The following is a 13611-nucleotide window of genomic DNA, read 5'->3' as shown; positions in this document are numbered from 1 at the left end:
ACTGGTCCATAGATTCACCCCCTGACTGAAATACAATGTTTGTTTCTTACATTTGTTCTTATCCTCTGTTTTTGAAATATATAGGTTCCTCTCATATCATGTTGACTTTCTCGCATTTTAAGCAACCTTTGGATACTTTGTGTTAACTGTCCATTTTTTTACTTTATACATAATCTGTATTATTTTAAAATCTACAAAATCTCTGAATTTTAAAGTGTTTAGTTGACTAAATAGTGGATCGGTTGGCTCATAATAACTTGTCTTATTTACAATTCACATGGCTTTCTTTTGGAGTAGAAAAAAAATCAATTTGTATTTGTTTTGTATGTATTACCCTGTACCTCTACACAGTAAGTCATGTATGGGACTCTAAGTGAACAGTATAATGTATACAAAGATTCCTGATTTAAGAAATCTTGCGATTTGTACGGTATTGCAATAGGTTTTGACAATTCTGATAATTTTGACATAATTTATATGTGGTTTCCAGCATAATTTATTATCTATTACCACTCCTAAAAATTTGGTGTCAGATACCTTATCAATTTCACCATCACTTATTCTAAGTTTACTATATGAATTTGGTGCACAGTTTCCAAATATTGTGAATTTAGTTTTACTTAGATTCAGTGATAATTTGTTAGCATCAAACCATTTCTTTATCATTTTTAATTATTTTTTCTACTTTATCGAAAAGTTGTTTCAGATGTTCCCCACTACAAAATATAATTGTATCATCAGCAAACAATATACATTTTAATGTCTGAGAAACCATACATATATTCTTTATATACAAAATGAACAGCAATGGACCAAGCACTGAACCTTGTGGAACCCCACAAGTTACCCTCAAAAGTTTTGAATTCCAGTTGTTTGTATGTATATTCTGATACCTATCTTCCAAATAACTACTTAACCAGTGATGTGCCGCCCCTCTAATACCATACATTTCTAATTTTGTTAATAATAATTTATGGTCAATGGAAGGGACACTGAGAGAATATGAGATTCGGTTTCATCACTGTCTAGAGCAAGAACGCTCACAGTGGGCACAGTATAAGGAAGCAGTGGAATGTGATTTGACTGATCTAAGGAAATGCTTGTCTGAAGGACAAGGCGATGAAGTAAGGATGCAAGACAAAATGAACACATGGACACTGAAAGCTACAGTACATGAAGAAGTACAACCCAGATCATACATGGTCCAAACAGAAGAAGGATCAGTGTTAAGAAGAAATCGCAAACACCTTAAGAAAGAGCCACCCTCAGAGTTTCAGTAAACTGATGCAGACCAAACAAAACATGGAAATAACAGTGAAACACAAGAACTGTTTGAACCACTTAGAAGGTCTACTCGTGTTCATAAACCCCCAGAAAGACTGATAGAGACATGTTAAATTACACATTTGTTCTGGGTAATGTTGCTAATTGTTCTTATTTTTAAGGAAAGGAAGAGGTGGTGACAACACGTGTAATGCTGTGTCAGATCTCTCAATGTACTGTTGTAATGTATCGATCTGTGTGGATGGTACATCAGGCAAGATTTTCACTGTAGCTCAGTAGGTGATAAAAATAAACAAATTCCTCATTTTAATTGTGTGGAAATATTAGACAAGCTGAGCTTCTGATCTGGAACCTCAGAAGGAAACTTAATTGAATCATTGTCATATCTGAGGAATGCATATCAATAGAAAATGCTTCAATCTTGCATTACGATCTGCAGTAACTGGGATCAGGTGACCGGTGGTGGGTCTCCCATATCAATATCAGAATCAGGTTTAATAGCACCGGCATATCTCATGAAATTCATTGTCTCTGCAGCAGCAGTAGGACATACTTCATAACAATACATTTAAACAACTATGAATTAAAATAATATATATATTAAATAGATAAATTATATAAGTAGTGCAAAAATAAAAATAAAAAAGTAACAAGACTCTTTTAATGGTGTATAAATTCTGGATCAAAGCTTAACTAAACCATACACATTTATGAGAAACTCAGAAAAATAGAGAAGGCTAAATTCTCATATGAATGGGTCATATACCCAGAAACATTGGTTGCACTTTGGCAGGCCAAAACAGTGGAAAAGACTATAAGACCATAAGATATAGGAGCAGAAGTAGGCCATTCAGCCCATTGAGTCTGCTGCATCATTCAATCATGGGTTGATCCATTTCATCCAGTCATCCCCACTCCCCTGCTTTCACCCATACCCTTTGATGCCCTGGCTAATCAAGAACTTATCTATCTCTGTCTTAAATACACCCAATGACTTGGCCTCCACAGCCGCTCATGGCAACAAATTCCACAGATTTACCACCCTCTGACTAAAATGATTTCTCCACATCTCAGTTCTAAAAGGACGTCCTTCGATCCTGAAGTCATGCCCCCTTGTTCTAGAATCCCCTACCATGGGAAATAACTTTGCCATGTCTAATCTGTTCAGGCCTTTTAACATTTGGGATGTTTCTATGAGATCCCCGCTCATTCTCCTAAACTCCAGGGAATACAGCGCAAGAGCTGCCAGACGTTCCTCATACGGTAACCCTCTCATTCCTGGAATAATTCTTGTGAATCTTTATTGAACCCTCTCCTATGTCACTATATCCTTTCCAAAATAAGCCCAAAACTGCACACAATACTCCCAGTGTGGTCTCACGATTGCCGTATAGAGCCTCAACATCACACCCCTGCTCTTATATTCCAGACCTCCAGAAATGAATGCCAACATTATATTCATCTTCGTCACCACTGACTCAACCTGGAGGTTAATGAAACAGACTGCCATAGCTTTACCAGATATTTAGTTTCTCTCTCCATACCTTCCCTGTCCCTTTCCCTCCACCCCCAGGTCACAGATTACTTAGAGTTATAGTTTCAGCAACATTTTAAATTTTTCCCTCTGTATCTACCCCGTCCCATCCCTTCACAGCCCTGGCTCACAAAGATACAGGTTTGATTCCCATCCCGGTTGAGAACATCTTGTCATAAGGGGGCCGTTGGGAGTGGATCCAAATGCAAGACACAGACACTGACGTACTAGGAACAGGACTAGGTTAGTCAAGAAAGCAAGGGAAGTGGGGAAGAAAGGATGCTGGACATGACACAGGCCCTGGATGAGACAAGGATACAGGACCTGGGCTAGGACTTGACTAGGATAGCGGAACCAGGACATGGAACTTGGAACTAGGAGCCTGGGCTTGGACTCCGAGCCAGAGACTGGACAAGGACCCGAAACCTGGGTCTTGACTCGAGCTTGGGCCCGGGATCGAGGCGAAGACTGATGAGGCTTGGGTTCTTCGAGGCTAGGGTACTTCTAGGCTTGGGTATGGACACAGAGCCAATGACTGGGCAAGGACCCAGAACTTGACTCGGGCTCAGACTCCAGAACTAGGCGAGGACAAGACACTGCTACAGGACGAGGAGTGGTAACAGGACTGGCCGTCAGACTCCTGGACAGGACAAGGGAACACCAGCATCGGGCTGGGCAAGGTACTCCTGGGCTGGGCAAGACGTGTACAAGGCGAGAGCACAAAGCCATGGCTTGGACAGGACAAGGTACTTGGACGTGGCTAGGACTGGACGAGACCCCAAAGCTTTGACTTGATCGAGGGAGAGACAGGAAATTGACAGTGGTGCCAGTGAGGCAAGGCTTCAGACGAGGCAAAGCGAGGCAAAGCTTCAGGAGGAAGGTGAAGGGAAGGGATACAGACAGGGGGTTTGGACAGGAACAATCCAGAGGCCAGCGACTGAATCCTGAAGGTATTTATGAAGCCAGCCCAAACGAGAATCAGCTGCCTCAACAGAAACTGGGGGAAACCAGAAAATGTGAAATAAGGAACATGAACCGGAATACAGTACCATAAAAGCTGCCTGGGAGGGGTGAAAAGCATTATCAAGGATGCATCTCACCCTAACTATGGACTTTTTACTCTCCTCCCCTGTGACCCTGCTGAACCTCACATCACAGCGCTAAGCAGTATTGCACCCATATTGTACTGTCTCAGAACTTTTATATTTGTGTGCTGTGGCACTTACTATTTTATTCACAATTATTTTGTAAATAACACCATTCTTTGCATTTCTGGTTAGATGCTAACTGTGTTTCATTGGCTCTGTATTCTGTAGTCGGCACAATGACAATGCATCTAGTGCATCTAGTCTGATCTAATCACTCAATTCAGACCAAATCAGAATTGTCCAGGTTTCATTTAAATCAATGTATAGAAGCACTAATTTTTATTCACATTCCTCCAGCCTCACTGGACAGGAACACTGAAACATCAAGTCAGTAATAGCAAGAAGTGGTCATTCAGCCCCTCTAACTATCAATAAGATAACGGCTGCTCTCCCATATCAGCCACACGTTTCTGCCCGATCCTCATTTCCTCGATCCCTTCGGTCTCCACACATCTGCCGGCCTCTGTTTTTATGTAAGGACTTTCAATGAGTCTTCACCGCCCTCTGTGGTGGGGATTTACAAACATTCACCACCCTCGGAGTGGAGACATTTCCCCTCATCTCAGTCCCAGACAGTCCACCCCCTTTTTCAGAGACTGGGATCCCTGGTTCAACCGGTAATGATGTTGTGCATTTCAATGTGTTCACCTCTCAGTCCTCGATTTTCGAAATGAAAGGGTTATCACATTTAATCTTTCTTCATATGATGACGCCAACACCCCAGGGATCAGTCTGGTGAATCTTCATTGCACTCTCTATAACAAATACTCTCTAACCTCTTTGTTAATCCTCTATAGAATTAATTTCCATCTTCTGCAGTCCCGTGTTGCCCCAACCACTCACCTCCCACCCCTGTCACTATTTCCACCTTCCCACCTCCCCCTCACCTGGACCCACCTCTCACTCCCCAGCTCTTGCCCCATCCCCACCCCTCACCTCTTTTCTCGGACTATTTCCCGTCCACTCTCAGTCCAGAGGGAGGGTCTCGGCCCGAAATGTTGACGGTCCATTTCCCTCCACAGATGCTGCCCGACCCACTGAGTTCCTCCGGCAGTTTGTTCTTTGGTCTGTATAACCCGTGTTAGTGTGGGGAGCGGGATTTTACACCATATTCCCGGTACAATCTCAACAAAACACAAATAATTGTCACTTTTCCCGGACCATTGGCCCCGCTTGCAGGGCAACAGTCTGCCGGTGTTTGCCCCCAATGTGGTGAATCGCCACCACCGTGGGCTCAGACATTTCCACAGATGAGCCCCTCCTGTCCCCACCGGGACAAACATCCTGTCCGCCCCCTCTCTCACCGTCTTCATCCTCTCCCTCCCCGGGGAACCGGCATCAAACCGACGGGCCGAGCGGTCTCCTCCTACCTCTCAGCGATACATCAGACTCCGGCCGCAGGAGACGCTTCACAAACGACCCAACTTCCCTCGGAGGGAAATGGAAATAAATCAGAAAGCGGACATTTACTTTGGATTTGCTCCACTTTAACGGGCTGTCGGTCTGCAGCAGGAGACGGGGTAACGCCCTCTCGGCTGGTCCGCCTCCAGTATTGGGTGTAACCAGTGATTGACATCATTTCGCACCAATGGGAATAGCGCAGCTCTGCTTTCAATTCAATTCCTCTGTTGACTGTTGGGGGGGCGTGGCTCGTGCTGAGCAGCTCAGCCGTTAAACCGAAAAAGCTCGAGCGCAGCAGCGCGTGTGTGACGTAAGGCACCGTGCTCGTGACAGCAGATGCAGATACGGGGAGCCCATGGGTGACGTCAGGCGCGTGGGGGAAGGGCTGCTGTGTGACGTCACGTGAGGGGTAGCGCTTCAGTTTTAAAACACCTTTTGTTGGGTCCGATCTGGAACAACAAAATTAAATTCGGGTTTCATCGGGACCGGATCCGGTGTTGTGAGATGTGTCCGGCTGTGCCGTGTTGTTGGTGGAGTGGGCAGCGGGGTGTTTGTCTCTGGGCTCTCCTCAGCCCCGGTTTTCACTTTGCGACCGAGCCCGGGCCGTGGATCAATTCCTTGTGGTTCTGCTGGGGGTTTGGGGCGAAGGGACAGTCTGTCTGTCTGTCTGTCTGTGTGGGTCGGGGTTATGAGTGGGTCCCGGGACACATTAACTTGTAAACACCGGACCATCTGGTGAATTGGATCAGACAGCTTCGCTCGCCTGTCCTTTCAGGAAACAACAATTCTCTCTTCATATTAATGACTGTCTAAACTTGCTGTGAACAAGATTCTGTGTTACAAGATTGTGAGTTACAGAGTCTAGGACAGCTGTCACCGTCATGGGCTGCGAGTGCAGACAGGGATTGGGGTGACTGAGATGTGCATCAGAGAAGGACACGGGTTTGTACAGCCTCCTGTGGGGTAGAAATGTCCACACGGTGAATTCGGATCTGCTGGCACATCGGGAGTCTGAAAGGGAAAGGGAATAGGGAAGGGGCTGAGCAGAGAGTTTTAACAGGGGTGGAGGGGTACAGGAGCTGTCTGATCGTTTTGATTGTTTTTTCATAATCTGACAGATGGTGACTGAGGAAGAAGCTTGTTGACGGGGGATACCCGGAGGCGAGCAGCTCAGACACGGAATCAGGAATTGAATTGAATTGACATTATTTCTTACATCCATCAGGAGTAAAAATCTTCACATTACGTCTCCATCTAAATGTGCAACGTGCAATCATAGTAATTTATAATAGTTTACAATAAATAAAACAGACAATGTAATATAGAGTACACTCAAATCAGTGTGAGTTCATCAGTCTGTCGGCCTGGTGGAAGAAGCTGTCCCGGAGCCTGTTGGTCCTGGCTTTTATGTTGCGGTACCGCTTCCCGGATGGTATCAGGAGAGTGACAGTGATGTGATTTTCTGTGTCACGGGTACAGACAGTCATCTCAAGTGAGGAGTTTGTGTGGAGATGCAGCTTCCCTGGAGGCGGAGGAAGAAGAACACACCAACAGGTGGAACTAGCTGTGGGAAGACATGGTTTGTCAGGTTTGACGATGAGCTGAATGTACCATAACCTTCAGACTGAATCAGAAAACCATTCTGAGGGTATTTGAAATGTCAGAAGCAGGGGAGATGTGATCACACGTGCAGAGGGCAGGGGTTGTGTCTCTATCAGATCCTCAGTGAGATGGTTCAAGTTACAATGTGCAGGGATGAAAGCACAGTGTTTGGGGCCGGATTTAATCACTGATTCTGACACAGTGAGAGGGTTAGTTTTGCCGTAAGGAGGAAACATTAATGGAGAAAGAGACAGGAACTTCATCAATTCTACACAGGTCCCATTTATCAGCACTTGGTTCTTAGCCGACTGTATCTCGGCAGTTTCTTTCTTTCTTTTCAAATCTTTTTATTATTATTGTTATTATATTATTAGTCAAAAATAACACGAGTACATCAAAGTAAGCAACACTTACAATGTCTCAAGGAAAAAAACATTATTTTCTAGATTGAAAAATTTTGTTGATAATAAACAGGAACCCTACTCAGCAGGAAAAGTGGGGGGAAACCCATTAGGTGCACAACCCGGAGCCATGCGTCATACAAAAAGCTTCTAAAAATAAACAGCAATCCGCCAGCAAGAAAAAAAAATATATACCAAAATTTACAATTAGATCGTGGAGGAAATCTACCAATTAACTCAAATGATAATAACGAGCAAATGAATCCCATCTTTTCTCAAAATCAAATAAAGGTTCAAAGGTTCGACTTCAAATTTTCTCCAAACTGAGACATAGCATCACTTGAGAGAACCATTGTGACAAAGTGGGAGCTGATGTATCCTTCCACTTCAACAAAATGGCCCTCCCAGCTATCAATGTAACAAATGCAATAACATGTTGGTCAGATATAGAGATATCACAGATATTTTGAGGAATTATTCCAAAAAGCACAGTTAATTTGTTAAGTTGTAAATTAATGTTAAGTGCTTTAGAAATTGTCAAAAAAACTGACTTCCAGAACTGTTTCTGTATAGAACAAGACCAAAACATGTGTGTCAGCATAGCTGTCTCAGTTTTACATCTATCACAATAACTATCAACATTAGGAAATATTTTAGACAGTCTCTCCTTCGTCAAAGGGTAACTATGTACAATTTTAAATTGAATAGTGAATGACGAGCACATATTGAAGAAGAGTTTAGCTTCAGAATCTGTGTCCAATCCTCCGTCATAAAAGATAAATTGAGTTCCTTCTCCCAATCTTGTTTAATCTTAAATAAAGAACACTTATCCCATTGGAATATAAAAAATATAAATTCTTCCAATATAAACCCTTCGTCAAAGGGTTCATACTCATAATAGTATCTAACAGGTCAGCCTCCAATACGCAAGGAAAATTACTTAAATATCTCTGTCAGAAATGTCTAACTTGAAGGTATTGTAAAAAGTGTGAGTATGAAAGATAATATTTATCAACTAATTGTTCAGAAGACACCAATCTATCTTCTTTAAAAAAACAAAAAAAAAAATTAATACCTTTATTTTTCCAAAGTAAAAAAATTGGATCACTCAAAGAAGGCTTAAAAAAGTAATTTTGATAAATTAAACTACAAGGTTTAAATTTTTTAAGATTAAAATTTTTAAAAATTGCAAAACTGGAGCCAAGTGTGTAATGAATGCTTAATCACAGGGTATAGATTTAAATTAACAACTTTAGCTAATTGTATAGGTAAAGCAACTCCGAATAACGAGGTTAAGTAAAACTGTTTCACAGCTTTCAATTCCAGGTCTACCCAAATTGGCCGATCGTTCTTATCAACCCAACATAACCAAAAGGACATGTATCACACATTAACAGCCCAGTAATACATTCTTAAATTAGGCAGAGTGAGACCTCCATCCCTTTTCAACTTTTGTAAGTGACATTTACTAATTCTTGGTCTTTTATTATTCCAAATAAAAGTTAAAATAATAGAATCAATCTGATCAAAGAAACTTCTTAGTCAATAAAACAGGGATATTCTGAAATAAATATAAAAATTTTGGGAAAATCATCATTCTAACTATATGGATATGACCGACAAGTGAAAATGTAAGTGGACTCCATCTATTAAATCAATACTTCATAGAGTCTACCAAAGGAACAAAATTGGTTTTACAAAGATCCTTATTTTTTTTTAGTGATTATAACACCTAAATATCTAAAAGAATCTGTGACTTTGAAAGGAGTATTATCATATATAGAGGCAGGTTCATTTAAAGGAAACCATTCACTTTTACTAAAATTTATTTTATATCCTGAAAAAGCTCCAAATTTATTTAATAATTTTAGCAAGGCAGGAATAGATTCTTCGGGATTAGATACATAAACCAATAAATAGTCAGCATAAAGAGAAATCTTATGAATGGTCTCATTCACAAAAATCCCATGAATATTTTTAGCTTCACGAAGAGCAATAGCAAGGGGTTCTAATACTAAAGTAAATAACAAAGGACTTGATGGACAACCTTGTCTTGTCCCCTGTGACATCTGAAAAAAAGGAGACCTACAGTTGTTATTGACAACAGTAGCAATAGGAGCTTTATATATCGTTCCAAACCAATTATTAAAATTAACACCAAAGCCAAACTTCTCTGAAACATTAAAGAAATATTTCAACTCGATCAAATGCTTTTTCAGCATCCAAATAGACGACGCATTGTGGAGTTTTAAAAGAGGATAAATATATAATGTTAAGTAGTCTCCGAACATTTGAAAAGGAATAACGACCCTTTATAAAGCCTATTTGATCTTTAAAAATAATTTTACCCAAAATATTATCTAACCAATTGGCCATTATCTTTGACAGAATCTTAGCATCGACTTTCAATAATGAAATAGGTCTATATGAAGTACGGTCAGTAGGATCTTTATCCTTTTTAAGAATTAAAGAAATAGAAGCCTCATAGAAAGTAGAGGGTAAATCACCTTTCAAAACAGAATCCTTAAACATTTCCAACATATATCCGGAAAAAGCAATTTTCCAATTTTTTTATAAAATTCTACAGGACAGCCATCAAGTCCAGCGGCCTTACCAGGTTGCATTGAAAAAATAGCTTTATGAATTTCGGCTTCAGTAATTTGGGCATCAAGAGTCTGTACAGACAGAGCGGTCCCTGGCTTCGTATGCTATCATAGGTTGCTTGCCTTTTTTTTGGGCTTTCAGGGAGGTGGGTGGGGTTAGAATTAGGAGTTTTTTTTCCTCTTGGGTGGTTCTGGAGCATGGGTGTTTTCTATGTGGTTGTATTCTTCATCACCACCATTTATGATCATCCCGTATTGGTATGTGCTCTGTGCAGGTATAAAGTATAATAAAATTATAATATGGTATTTAAACGGATTAATGTAATAAGTTGGAATGTATGTGGTTGGAATCATCCTATTAAACAAAAAATAGACAAAACTATTAACCGATTCCAACCTGATATAATTTTTGCTCAAGAGACACAATTCAGGGCAGGAGATCTAAATAGATTTTTTTTGGATGGTGGAGAGGTTTGCAGTTCCACTCTACTTCTCAGAGTAAAACTAAAGGCATGTCCATCTTTATTAAATCTAATATATTTATTCAAGAGGATATTGAGTCAGATTCGAATGGTAGATTTTTAATTGTCAAAGGAGTGATCTGTAACAGAAAAGTTGTTTTGGTCAATCTGTATGGTCCTAACTTAGATGATCCTTCTTTTTTTAGAAAAGATATTTGCTTTACTGCCTGATTCAAATGAATAAATGTGATAATGGGTGGGGATTTTAACTGTTGTTTAAATCCTATGATTGACAAGAGCTCAACCAATCAGCGACTTCCAACTCACTCTGTGTCACTTATTCAGTCCTTTTTGATCGATTTTGGATTGATCGAATTATGGAGATATCTGCACCCCGATAACAGAGAATATTCTTTCTTTTCACATGTTTAAGAAAAATATTCAAGGATTGATTATATTATAATCAATCCCCGCTTCCTGCCTAGTGTTAAAAATTGTGAAAATGACGCTATTGCTATATCTGATCATGCACCTTTGAGTTTGTGTTTTGAATTTGATTATGTCATTCTTGCCTGCCCAACATAACACATGGCACATGTCTCAGACATTATTGCAAAACTCTGACTTTGTTGGTTTTATTGAAACCCAGATAAAAGAATTCTTTCATTTTAATGATATAATGGGTACGTCCAAATTAATTATATGGGATACATTTAAAGCATTTTTGCGTGGTCATATAATTTCTTATTCAGCTGAGCTTAAAAAACAGACTAAAGTAGAATTAGATAAGATTGGGCTGGGAGGCTATCACCACCTATATTAAGCTGCTAGCCTAAGCAAGAGTTACATATGTTCAGACGACTGAGTGAATTGCTTCCCACATTCAGAGCAGGTGAACAGCCTCATTCCAGCTCAATGAACTCAATGATGCACATATGGTTGATATGGCTGAGAGAATCTCTTCCCAAAGTCTGAGCAGGTGAACAGCCTCTCCCCAGTGTGAACTGACTGATGTCTCTGTAGGGAGGATGATTCAGAGAATCCCTTCCCACAGACTGAGTAGGTGAATGGCCACTCCCCGGTGTTAAGTGACTGGTGTTTCAGTAGGTGAGAAGACAAAGTGAATCCCTTCCCACAGTCTGAGCAGGTGAATGGCCTCACTCTGTTGTGAACTCGCTGATGTACCTTCAGTTTAGATGACAAAGTGAATCCCTTCCCACAGTCTGAGCAGGTGAATGGCCTCTCTCCGGTATGTACTCGCTGATGTACCTTTAGTTCGGATGACTGCATGAATCCCTTCCCACAGTCTGAGCAGGTGAACGGCCTCTCCCCAGTGTGAACTCTCTGATGTACCTTCAGTTGGGATGAGCAAGTGAATCCCTTCCCACAGTCCGGGCAGGTGAACGGCCGCTCCCCAGTGTGAACTCTCTGGTGTACCTTCAGATTAGATAACCAAGTGAATCCCTTCCCACAGTCCGAGCAAACGAACGGCCGCTCCCTGGTGTGAACTCGCTGGTGTGCCATTAGGTCAGATGACCGAGTGAATCCCTTCCCACAGCCTGAGCAGGTGAATGGCCTCTCTCCAGTGTGAACTCTCTGATGTTCCTTCAGCTGAGCTGATCGAGTGAATCCCTTCCCACACACTGAGCAGGTGAATGGCCTCTCTCCAGTGTGAACTGACTGGTGTGCTTGTAGGCTAGTCGACTCAGTGAATCCCTTCCCACAGTCGAAGCAGGTGAATGGTCTCTCTCCAGTGTGAACTCGCTGGTGTCTCTGTAGATTAGATGAAGAATTGAATCCCTTCCCACAGTGTAAGCAGATGAATGGCCTCTCTCCAGTGTGAACTCGCTGGTGAGTCAGTAGGGTGGATGACTGACTGAATCCCTTCCCACAGTCTGAGCAGGAGAACGGCCTCTCTCCAGTGTGAACTCTCTGATGTACCTTCAGTTTAGAAGAGCAAGTAAATCCCTTCCCACCTTCCGGGCAGGTGAATGGCCACTCGCCTGTGTGAACTCGCTGGTGAGCCATTTGGTCAGATGACCGAGTGAATCCTTCCCCACAAATTCAGCAGATGACCAGCCTCTGCCCAGTGTGAACTGACTGGCGTGTCCACAGGTGAGAAGACCCACCACAGAACAGGTGAATGGCCTTGTCCCAGTGTGAACTTGCTGATGTACCTTCATGAGATGACCTTGAATCCCCACAGTCTGAAAAGGTGAACGGCCTCTCCGCTGTGTAAACTGACAGGCCTGCCAGTCGGTCAGATGATCGAGAGAATCCCTCACCACAGTTTGAGCAGGAAGGATGATCAAGTGAATCCCCTGCTCCACTTCTTATATGCATGGACAGAGACAGCAAAACTGGCGTGTTGTGTTCGAGATCCTCGTAGATAAATTCCTTGTTGTTTTTAACCTGAAAAAAGATTTATAAAATCCATCAGTGGATGAAGGACAACATTTCAGATGAGATCACTTTAGTCACTTTAGTCACCAAGGTGTGATCTGCCATCACACTGTTTCTGTGAGGTTCAACCCAAGTTGGAGAGAGAAATCATCTTCTATCTGGGCACAGTGCTGGTATCCGGAATGACCATTAAACTCTCTGATGCTCTTCCTGTCTCTATAAGAATGGGGCATTTCTGCCATCTCCAATCTGTGACCTGGCTCAGTTTGACTCTCTCCATTGGTATTATTCCCTGTTCCCACTGAGCTGCATGGGTGCCTGGCCCCACAGTAACTGAAAGACTCTCATGCAAATAGCCTTTGTTGACGGACGTGCAGCAGGGATTTTCTTTTATCTACTGTCAAGTTAAACTGCCACAGTTTTAACGCCATGTAAACATTTCCTGCCCAGATGAATGGCTGGTCTTCACAGCTGTTAAAAGGAATTAAATGAACATTAGTATTATTTCTTGTGCTTGTCACAGAGTCATAGAAAAGTACAACACAGAAACAGGCCCTTTGGCCCATCTAGCTTGTGTTGAACTATCTAACCTATTTACACCCATACCCCTACCATCCAGATACCAATACAAACCTCTTCAATGTTGAAATTGTGCTCACATGCACCAGTTGGGCTGTCTGCTCATTCCACACCTGGATGACTGCCTGTGTGAAGACGTTTACCTGCATGTTCCCCTTAATATTACACCTTTCACCTTCAACCCATGGCCTCTGT

At 41.8% G+C, this 13611-nt stretch overlaps 1 protein-coding gene across 1 annotated transcript in view; it reads right to left on the bottom strand.

Moving 5' to 3' along the window:
* The window catches only part of LOC140208017 (uncharacterized), an 84549-nt gene that overhangs the window by 9799 nt on the left and 61139 nt on the right, over positions 1-13611 (bottom strand). Inside the window, exon 5 of the mRNA XM_072276549.1 lies at positions 11368-12486. Coding sequence (XP_072132650.1) covers positions 11368-12486 — 1119 coding nt within the window. The remainder of the gene's footprint in view (positions 1-11367; positions 12487-13611) is intronic.

This window comes from Mobula birostris, chromosome 13, assembly GCF_030028105.1.
Source record: "Mobula birostris isolate sMobBir1 chromosome 13, sMobBir1.hap1, whole genome shotgun sequence".
NCBI classification, from domain to species: Eukaryota; Metazoa; Chordata; class Chondrichthyes; order Myliobatiformes; family Myliobatidae; genus Mobula; species Mobula birostris.
This window is presented reverse-complemented; position numbering and strand designations above follow the sequence as displayed.